At 35.7% G+C, this 11,304-nt stretch overlaps 2 protein-coding genes across 2 annotated transcripts; one reads left to right on the top strand and one right to left on the bottom strand.

Annotated features, from left to right (window-relative positions):
* Positions 1-306: 306 nt before the first annotated feature.
* Positions 307-6,858, top strand: LOC127126994 (protein TRIGALACTOSYLDIACYLGLYCEROL 3, chloroplastic). Its single transcript, XM_051056072.1, has 10 exons — positions 307-786; positions 921-1,049; positions 1,749-1,844; positions 1,928-2,005; positions 2,084-2,145; positions 2,283-2,358; positions 2,516-2,623; positions 5,787-5,962; positions 6,054-6,138; positions 6,370-6,858. Exons 1-10 carry the CDS (start codon positions 592-594, stop codon positions 6,406-6,408), a joined length of 1,044 nt encoding a protein of 347 aa, XP_050912029.1. The 5' UTR covers positions 307-591; the 3' UTR covers positions 6,409-6,858.
* A 332-nt stretch (positions 6,859-7,190) lies between these two features.
* On the bottom strand, positions 7,191-9,998 carry LOC127126992 (receptor-like protein CLAVATA2). Its single transcript, XM_051056071.1, has one exon. The coding sequence runs from the start codon at positions 9,614-9,616 to the stop codon at positions 7,457-7,459; it is 2,160 nt and encodes a 719-aa protein (XP_050912028.1). The 5' UTR covers positions 9,617-9,998; the 3' UTR covers positions 7,191-7,456.
* Positions 9,999-11,304: the final 1,306 nt, after the last annotated feature.

Below are 11,304 nucleotides of genomic sequence, written 5' to 3'. Positions count from 1 at the left end.
TCCCAACTACTCATACATCAATTATCGTAAGATCTGATCGGACAATTCTCGCATTTCACGTCGAATTAGACGTGCCATAACATATATTATTTCACTCACTCTTACAAACTACACTCTTTTAACTTCGCAAACATAAAATTACTAATTTTGCAAGTCATTCCCCTCCACTAAAAAAACACTTACCAAAACTCACTCCTCCTCAATTATCTAAATTATGATTTTATGATTTTTTTTATAGGTAGATAATATATAGAGAGGTCGATGGATAGGATAACATACTTTTTTTTAATAGGTATGAGGACATATTGATATTTACTCCAAAGGAGAATTTTTTCTTTGAGTTAAATAATAAACAAAGAGAAAGTCGATGGAGTGAGGCCCTCTCAGGCAAGTCCAATAGCCATCTTCCGGGAAAGCGACTTCTCAAAATCACCGACGACCAATCATCCCCATTTGACTCACTCATCTTCTTCATCATCACCACCCTTTTGAAAACTCCACTCTTCGTTCTCCACATGAATCACATGCTACTTTCCATGTCTATAACCCAATAACTTCTCCATCCATCTATATTATCCAAATCCCCTAACCATGGTTTCCCTCTCAACCAACCCTTTCTTTCGCCTCACTCCACACAAAAATACCCCCCCTTCTACTAGATTTCAACAAACAAACAACAACAACGCCAATCCCCACTCTAACAAAATTCGCAGAAAAGTTGTTTGTGCTTGCATCGCTCCTCCACGTAATTTCAACACCCAAGACTCTTCCGCCATTCAGTTCAATGTAAAACAACATTTATTAATCCATTCTTTCTCTTTTCTTTTCAATGTGGGGTTTGTAATTAACTCACCAAGTTTTATTCTTTCTCTTTTTTTGTTTCGGTATTTGTGACATCAAGTGTATTTGTTACTTGTTAGGGTTCATCCAAATCAGAACAATTAAACACAATTCGGGATCATGACGATGATTCTGATGTTCTTATTGAGTGTAGAGACGTCTACAAGTCTTTTGGGGAAAAGAAAATCTTAAATGGCATCAGCTTCAAGGTGATTCATTATATCATTGTCTTTACTCATCCTTTAATGTTTTGGTTGAATTCTTGTATGTTGTTCTATTCAGCGTGAGTGTGATATTTAGGAGTGTTATTCCGTGGAGAACTTAGTTAAGCATTTATTCTATATGCGGTTGTTGTATAAGATTTAGTAGATATAAGCTATTTCTAGGATACAAGTTGTAATGAGGATCAACTCTGCCTAAACTGAAAAGGGGTTACTGATATATCGTGTGTTGTTTTCAGAAGTACTTCCAAATAAGCTGTTCCAGACACTTCTTTACCCAAGTGATTGTTATAAGATAAACTTAAACCAAGTGTTCCAAACACCACCTTAGTATGAAATAATGTTAAGATACAATAATGAAGAAATTAAAATACATAAATATACTATATTGATATTTGAGAAAATCACAAATTTCACTCGAAATCGAATAATGGAAAAAAAATGAAGTACCATGAGTACGGTACATGTACCCAGTATGGATAAGTACGGAACTGGTATTTCACTATTTTAGAAGTACTCATGCTTCAGGGAAATAAAGTAATACTTATGTTCTATCAAAAACCACTTTTTTTTTTTTTTTAACGAAAAACTAGTTATCAGTGAAAAATTGAAGGAGGCCTGGCCTGGCTGATTGGGAGCATACTAAAATATTTCCACATGTTTTTATCTTTTGAACATTACGAATAGATCAGATATGGTGAAGCTGTTGGAATAATTGGTCCCTCTGGGACTGGCAAATCTACAATTTTGAAGATTATTGCGGGACTTCTTGCTCCGGACAAGGTAAGTGACTGATTTGGACATGTGAATTTCATTTTGAATAATTGAGCTCACTTCTTGAGTGTTAACTCTTGTCCACTGAGCAGGGAGAAGTTTATATTCGAGGTAGAAAGAGAAGTGGTTTGATAAGTGATGACGAGATATCAGGTCTTCGGATTGGCTTAGTAAGTTTCAGACCTATCCGCAATTCTTAAGTTCTATCATGTTTTAGTTGTAATCTTATTTATTTATCTGTAAAACAGGTGTTCCAAAGCGCGGCACTATTTGATTCTTTGACTGTTCGTGAAAATGTTGGTTTTCTCTTGTAAGACGCAAGCTTAATCTTGGCTTTGAAATTTCACTTCCTTTTTAACATGACAGGGTGATAACAATTGTTATTTAATTGATCTCTAGCTTCTATATTCCTTTTCTTTTTTGTTTCTGACCTTGTTAATTGTTCAGGTATGAACACTCAAGCATGCCTGAGGAACAAATATCAGAGCTTGTCAAGGAAACCTTGGCTGCAGTTGGTTTAAAGGTATATATGTCTTATATGTGTAGTACTTGGTTCATCCATTAATATCAGGCAGTGAATACTTCATTAAAGAGTAGCAGAAGTAGTAGTAAATGTTTTCTTTCTACCATTGAGAGAGTAGTTTCGTATTGAATAACTCCGTATCCACCATCTTTTACAGGGAGTTGAGGAACGGCTTCCTTCTGAGTTATCAGGCGGAATGAAAAAGCGAGTTGCTTTAGCTCGATCTATTATTTGTGACACCACAAAGGATTCATTAGAACCAGAGGTATGTTAACTTCTGAAATTTCTCCTTTCCTACTCTTAAGTGTCTAATCCTTCCTCAGATGATCTACTATCAAATGCCATTCCTAGTAGTTCTTATTATTTGAAATGACTTCACTAGGCAGGATTGTCTTTCGAATTTTTATTTGCTTTTGATAAGTTTCATTTATAAATTCAAGCACTGTAAGTTACCTTAGTTAATTTTGCTTATTTAATACATTTATCTTCAATTTTCATTGTATGTGTTAGCACTTAGCAGAATCCCAGTTAAGGATGGTTAGTTAGTTGTAATAGCTAGTTTGTTAGGAAGTCAGAGAGGGAATGGCATGGTATGAATAATAGGAATGATAGAATAGCGAGAAATATTTTGTTTTTGAAGCGGAAATTGAGAGGAAAGTTCTGGGTATATCCAATAAATGTTAGGAAGGAAAGTGTTGAAATTTCTGCCTTTAACTCCGGTCTGCCCCTAGCCTCCTTAATTGCGGCATTTGGATTTCCTTCATTGCAGCCTCCAGCGCCTTCATTATGCTTGGTATAAGGGGTTGGGTTTATTCTAACATCGCCTACCTAAGTAATGCTTTTAAAGTTTGGACATTCTTCACCTTACAAGTTGGCTTTATAGGGTTGAGTTTGCCCCAATCAAAAGTCCGAGTCTTTGGTTTTAGAGAGGAAATTAGGAGGGAAGTTTTGGTCATTTCCAATACAAAGAAGTAAGGGAATGATCTTAATAATTGTGTACTATTGGATCTCTGTTCTGTACTTCATTGCTAATGTATCGAAGGAAGTTTCTATAGTAAAGGTGTTTCCGCTGTTTTTCTGAACCAATGTCTATGATTGTGACATCAATAAGGCAGTTTTTTGGCTTTGGAAAATTATTTATGTTTTACTGTATAGTAGAAGGAAAGTGAAATTCTATAGCTGAGTTTTGGAGGTTACCACTTGTCATATTATTTCTCTAGAGTCTGTGATCGGAAAAATAGCAAGTGTACTATTTTTACTGATGTAGTAATAAGGAGTTTTATTTCCAAGTATCGATCTCAGGGATTGCGTAGGAAATACTTATTTTCCTTCTGATGCTATTTGAACAAAAAGACAAGGGTTTGGTTGGGTTTGTGAATTTATAATAGTAAACACAAAAAGATAGTAGAAATAATTGATTAAGATAAAATATGCTAGGGTGAGTGGTTGATTTAACCAGTTATGAATTCAGTCAAGATTTCCTTAATACATATGAAACATTCAATTACCTAACCTCAGAATGTTCTTCCTTAAGTCCTTAAGGAAGAAACTATTAAACTACCAATTCTTACTCAAATGTCCATTCAATTAATCATTGGTTTTAATCATAAACAATATCAAGGTTTATGGTGATTTACAAAAGTTCCTAGTCCTAGGTGATACAATTATAAACCCAATTGTGTGAAAACCCTAACAATCACAGTCCTGTTATTGATAGTCATAGATCTAATTGTATTTGTCCGATACAAAAGCATAAGCACATCACACAATTGAATTGAAATTCGTAACATAGTAAATAGGAAATCCATAGTTAGAATTCATAACATCAGATCAAATCAGGACCACCCCCCTAGCATTGGGGGTTTAGCCTCTCATAGTATTCAAAGAAATCATAGTATAGAAATTAAACATTACAAAGAATTAAGAGATTTTGATCTTCAATGGGTGATGCCCTTGAATCTCGCCGTCTTCGAATCCTCCGTAGTAGCTATCTTCTCCGGTGCAATCTTTCTTTTCGTACGTCCAAAAGTCCTCTCTCCTTTCCCTTCCAAGCCTTCTAATAGCTTCAGATGAATCTCCTCCAAGCAAAAGGTCCAAACTACCCTTAATGAGCAGAATAGGTTCACAAAGCAAAAGTTTAGGTTTCCAAACCGCGCCCAACAACACGGGCCGTGTGTGTACACACGGGTGCCCGTGTGTGCTCTCCAAAATGGGCATCTTCAAATCAAGCTACAGAGGCAACAACACGGGCCGTGTTCCTCCACACGGGTGCCCGTGTTAGTGCACTGTTTTAAACAACACGGCCGTGTGTCACCACACGGGTGCTCGTATTGATCTCTGTTTTTCTTCTTCCATTTTGCTTTGCCTGACCAACAACACGGGCAGTGTTGTAGCACACGGGTGCCCGTGTTGACCTGCTGTCTCTTCATATTTTTGCCTTTCTGAGTATCCATAACTTCACTATTAATGCTTTTAAACCTGTGCAATGGCTTGTAACAATAACACTACCAAACGAAGCGTAAAAGAGATCTTTTTGACATAAACTTGTAATCAAATGCAATGCGATACCAAACCAACAAAACATGATAAATGACTCTGAAGCAACTATAAACAAACATAAATCTTACCAAAGTGATGAAAATATGTCGGATTAACGGTGGGAATTCAATGGAAATGGTGACCGATCAATCTGGGTTGACCTGCTTTAGCGGTTCCTCTGTTTATTGGTTTACCAAGATTTCTGGCATTAAATTGGGTGGTCGGCATGATTGGAGAATTATGCTTTTGGTTGTTTACAATCAGATCTTTTTCTCTTGCCTGTTTACATCAGGATGCAACTTAAAAGTTTGTTGAAGGTCCTAGTCAAACTCGGTTCAGCTGCAGATATTTTAACTGTTTTTTTACATTTGAGATAGTGACATTTGGTCATATTTTAATGGAATTTTGTTATTAGACATCTTTAAATGTTGAAAAGAACCAAAAGATTCAATTGTTAGTTCGCATGCCATGGGATATTATTTCTGCTACTGTTTCTTTCAATATAAAAATCATCTTCTCAACAATTGTAGTTTTCGCGGTTAATTTTTTCTGGGAGACTGTCTTATCCATCTATTGCACTTGATACCATTTCCTATATTTGTTAGTCCACAACTTTTCCATAGGTTCATCAATGCCAATGAATAAGGAGAAACCAGACATACTTGTCTATCACACGAAAAAGTATACATTATATCATCTTATTCTAAGAATTCCCTCTCTGCACATACCCTCTTCCTGGTTATCATATGTTCATTAAACAAGAGACAATGGCTTTCAGTTATTTTGCTGCAACACTAAATATTCCAACTTCTGAGATGCTCCTTGAATTCTCATTTGACGTGACATTTACTGTTATTTAGTCAACATGTAACTCCCTGCCTCCTTTTCAGGTCCTCTTGTATGACGAACCGACTGCTGGACTTGATCCCATTGCATCTACTGTTGTTGAAGATCTGATTCGCTCTGTCCACATAAAAGGACGAGATGCACTTGGAAAACCTGGGAATATTACATCTTATGTGGTTGTTACTCACCAACACAGTACCATTAAAAGAGCCATTGACAGGTAAGTATATTTTCGTGATAGTTGAAAATAACCTCTTAATTTGTTGACTATTTGATGTACCTTAATTTGAAAAGATATTGCATAAACACAGGTTGTTGTTTTTACACAAGGGAAAGGTTGTTTGGGAAGGAATGACTCATGAATTTACTACTTCAACAAATCCTATTGTTCAGCAGGTTTGTTTTGCTTCATCAGTTACTGTCAACATTACGAGTTGTTTCTGAATTCTTTTATTGCGGAGTTTCAGTTTCGTTAAGGTTATACCTAAATTTAATATGTGGAGATGTTCTCATTAAAGAAAGCACTTATTTGCCCTCTTCAAACTGAAATCTATTCCCATTGAGGAAATGCACTGTAAATCTGCCTTGACCAATTTCCGTCTCTTTTCTTTCATTTTGTGGTGGCAGTTTGCATCCGGGAGCCTAGATGGTCCTATCAAATATTAGAACAGTATTGCAGTAGCAAAAGATGTATTATTATGTGCAAATAGGAATGGAAATGGATGCAGGCTATAACTTTCAAATGACAACTTTTGAGATGAGCAATAAATTGGTTGCAACAAAGATTAAAGGGCTTGTTAGGGTGGTTTTGGTAAAGAATTTGGCCTTCTGGGTTTAAATTGGAAGCTAGAAGGACTGTTTGTTGTTGTTACAGGCATAAACCATGAGGACAGCATATTGCATGCACGCCATAAGTACCCTGTGGAAGTTAAGTAGGTAGTAGAAATTGATAGAACTCATTGTATGTAACATTATTGATTCTATTCTATACGGAAGCTAAATTAAATTACTTGCTGTTTTCTGTAAACAATTCATTGTAATCACTAAAGCATGCTTCATGCTTTTTGAGTTTTGACCTTGAAACCAATTGATTGAACGTCTTTCTAGTTTTTTCTAGTTTTATGACTATTCGTCCGAACAATGTAAGTTCATCGGTTAACATCTTTCATTTTTTTTTTAAATTGACAGAATATCATTTAAACTCAAGAAAAATTAAGTTGAGTGCATTTGACAGACTAGAGCTAGGAAAATCTAGAATCATACATGTTCCATAAATGCAAACATGTTTGTAATGTTTGCAAATCTGCAAAATTGAGGAGCAAGATCAAAATTTTACCATAACTAAACTAGATACAAAGGCATGTATGTTTCATGCTAAGTCTCCACTGATTATAAATAACAAGGTATGGTATGTGGATGAATTTGATAATGCATCCTAAAGTCGAGCATTGAGCAATCAAGTTATAAAACTTTCACCACAACCATACATTCTTTCCCAGCTGAATAATGCAGTATAAATCTTTACAATTACACTCTATTCAGAGTCATGAATGGTTTAAACCCTTTGGTCATGAATGGTTTAAACCTTTGGTGACTCATCATGACATTTGGCCGGGACACGGATGTCTATGTTCATTTGAAACAAGAAGGCAGCTGCCAAATTACAAAATGGAATTTACAGGAGAAAGATTGAGTCATTGTGAGATGCAACAAATCAAGCTTTGGTTTGGAGAATGAACTTTCTTGTTCGAGCAGAACAGAATAGAATAACAACACCAAAATCAAAACTAACAAAGGCACTGATAAAGAAAATCCCTACAGATATAGGTCCATCCATCTTATCTTCCTTAAAATAACTGCCTTGATTAGATGGAATCCTTCCATCATCACATATTCCACTCAAAGACTCCAAGCATAAATCTGGATTGCCAGCAAATGCACCGGGAAATCTTCCATACCCTTGCTTCTCAGGAACATATCCAGAGAAACAATTGTAAGACAGATTTAAAATGGTTAGATCTTGAAGGCTGGAAATGTTTCCCGGGATATGTCCCGATAAGGAATTATGCGACAAATCTATGGCTTTCAAACTTTGCATTTTCTGCAAACCAGGGAGCTGTCCGTTGAGAAAATTGCCCGACAAATTCAGATATTCTAGACCAGCTAGGCCAAATAAGCCCCTTGGAATCTCTCCATGCAACAGATTATTGGATAGATCGATTCCAAACATTGATGAAAGATCGTATGTGAAACTGAGTTGGTTGCTATCAGAAACAACTACTGAAACTCTTGGTTCAACCCTTCTCGCTTCAACCAAAGGCTCTTCTTTAACAGTAACATCCCTTATGTTAAATAATAAGCTACTCTTCCAATTAATATCAGGTATAAAGCCAGAAAACTTATTGTGTGACAAATCCATTGTTTCTAAAGCTTGAAATGTGAACAACCAACCAGGCAAGCTGCCATCGAATTTGTTCCGAGCAAGAGAAAGATACCTGAGGTTCATCCATTTGGTTATTGCATCATTCAATGATCCAGAAAGATCGTTGGAACTAAAATCCACAATCTCCAAAGATTTACATCCAGCCAAAGTGAGTGGAATAGCCCCCGAAAACCTATTGTTGCTTATATCTAGTATCCTCAAAATATCCAACGCATCGAACTCCGGTTGAATTATGCCAGAAAGATTGTTGTTATTAAGTATAAGAGCATACAACTGAAAGCACCCAACAATGCTGAATGGAATGGTACCAGACAGAGAGTTGTGTGAGAGATCAATGACTTGAAGATAAGTCAAATTTCCAATTCTAGAAGGAATTTCCCCCGAAAGAAGATTGTGAGAAAGGAACAAAGCCTGCAAGCTTTTCAACTCGGTGATTTTCAAAGGAATTTCACCAGAGAATTGATTGTGAGAAAGGTCAAGAAAAACAAGGCCAAGTTTTTCTGTGGTCTCTGCAATTTTACTAGGAATAGGACCAGACAAATCATTATTACTCAAGTCCAAAACAACAAGTTTCTCTGAGAACACAATCCTCGAATATATTCTATACTTTAAATGGTTCCTTGATAGATTCAAATGAGTCAAAGCTTGAAAAGAAGCAATACAAGCAGGTAAACCCCCCACAATAGAATTGTTAGACAAATTCAACACAGTTAGTGACTCAACTGAAGCTGCAAAACAAGGCAAAGTACCTGTAAACTGATTGGAAGCAAGGTTGAGAATAACCATAGGTTGTTGAAAAACAACAAGATTACCAGACAATAAATTGTTTTCAAGGTCCAAATACTTAAGAGACTTCAAGTAAAGTAAACTCTCAGGTATACCTCCACTGAATGAACAGAAACCAAGATTAACTCTTTCAAGATTTGCAGAGAAGTTACCTATCCATAAAGGGAGCAAACCTCCCAAGAGTGGATTCTCATTCAAAACAAGTTCAGTGAGAAGCTTAAGCCTCATGAAAGAATCCGGTATTCCACCATGAAACCTGTTGTGACTAAGATCAATAACTCTAAGGTTAAGTAAGTTCCCAAAACAAACAGGTAGAGGGCATGTGAAATTATTGTGTGAAAAATCCACCTTGTTAAGATACAAAAGGTTACAAAAATTGGGGTGGATTTGACCTGACAAGTTCATACTTGTTAAATTGATTGAAATCACTCTACCAGTAGTGTTGTCACAGATGATTCCGTTCCATGTAGAACAATTAGACCCTACCCAGTTGGATAAACTCTGGCTAGGGTCATGCAGAGATGATTTGAACAATAAAAGAGATTTTTTGTCTTGTGGGTTAATATCAATTGACTGAGAAGGGGTTGCAGTTGCACATAGAAGAATCAGATAAAAGAGTGTTAGTAAATAGCAAAAACGATTCATGGGTATGGTAAAGGTGTGATTTTTAGGTAAGGGGTGAAGTGTTTGAAGCAGTGGAAGATGCAAAAGAGGAACTTGTGAGATGAATTTGAAGATTTTAGGATGAATACATTGAAGGGGAAAACAGAAAAAAAAAGACAGAAGAAAAGAGAAAAAGGAACATAAACAACAACTTACATTGGTTTAGGTTGGTGGTGTATGTTACAGAGATAAAGTGAGATTGGGAGAGGTTGGGTTTAGATTGGATCAAGAAAAATAAAGTGGCTTTGCTCTGCTTTCTTCACTCTCTTTATTCTCTTTTCTGTGTTCCTTTTTCTTTTTGTTGCCAATCTCTTTCCTTTTCCTATTGTGTATTGTGAAACTTGAAACAAGTATCATTTTTTCTACAATTGTAAATTTGATATTCTTCAAAATATCACTAACATATTTTTAGATCTACCATGGGTGAATTAATTTAAATTGGTTGAGATATTTTTGGTGGGTTCAAATTCACACATTGCATGTAAAAAACTTTTAATTAACCTTGTGATGATAAACAACACATTTTTTAAATTGTTTAAGCAAGCAACTCACAAAAAAAAATTAATCGAACAAACAATAAATATATATATATATATATATATATATATATATATATATATATATATATATATATATATATATATATATATATATATACTAAAAACATTAAAATATTAATTTCTTCGATGCTAGTCAGGAAGAATATCAAATGATTGATTAAGTGTTTGCAAAATATTTTTCTCAGGTGGTTTCCTTTTCGTCTTCATGGGCTAACTCTCTTTTATATTGCTTCATTTATCAATGATACTTAAAGGCATGCCTCTTCACATCCCTCATAAAAACAATTGCTTAATGTCTGCCGCTTACTATAATTGTCAAGTAATGTCTTGTCCATTAACTTTTGTAAACCCCAGTAATCATGAAGGCATTTAGTAATCGTTCCTCGTGATCGTCCCTATGGTTTTCTAGCACTAAAGTCGGATCTGACTTGTTCTTCCTTCCGAGTTATCCCATGGTCGGCTCCATCGTGTTGGCCTTGCATTTAAGTTAACTTTAACTGAATTTCGACTTGTGTATAGTTATGATTATCCGACCTACTTGTCTCTTCATACTCGACATTCTACAACCTCGACTTCAGGGAATTTCGGGATGTACATAAGCCCCCCGACCACATATCCTATTGGACTGAAGTGTTCAGACAAGATAGTATTGGAATTCTCTCCTTATAGACTGGCCTTATGCTCGACAAGTCACTGAAGTGTCAGTCATCTCAATGATGATAAATCTTTCTCTCTCCTCATCATGATGGCTTTTATGGAAACTTTCATCATGACTTTCCTTCGTTATGAATTTTTAACTGTTACACACTTATTTTAGATGAAACTTTGCTCTGTCACTTTGGTTATTTACCTAAGTTAGTGATCTTTTTTCCGAGTGTTGCTGACAAAAATTTTTCTTCATCCATCGCTCGATTCTTCTGCTATCTCCAGCCTCAAGTATCATTTTCTTTCCCCTTTTCACTCCTTTTGTTCTTTTATTATGTCTTTAATATGAGACTATAGTTACTCGGGAGAATGCTCGATTTCTCTTACTGCTAGTGATAGAAATATGATTTGGAATGCTTGCATGCAAGAGTGTGAGGGTTATTTGAGTTGAATTGATTTTGATCG

This window comes from Lathyrus oleraceus, chromosome 3 (genome assembly GCF_024323335.1).
Source record: "Lathyrus oleraceus cultivar Zhongwan6 chromosome 3, CAAS_Psat_ZW6_1.0, whole genome shotgun sequence".
NCBI classification, from domain to species: domain Eukaryota; kingdom Viridiplantae; phylum Streptophyta; class Magnoliopsida; order Fabales; family Fabaceae; genus Lathyrus; species Lathyrus oleraceus.
The sequence above is the reverse complement of the archived record's forward strand: the minus strand, read 5'-3'. Positions and strand labels throughout refer to the sequence as shown.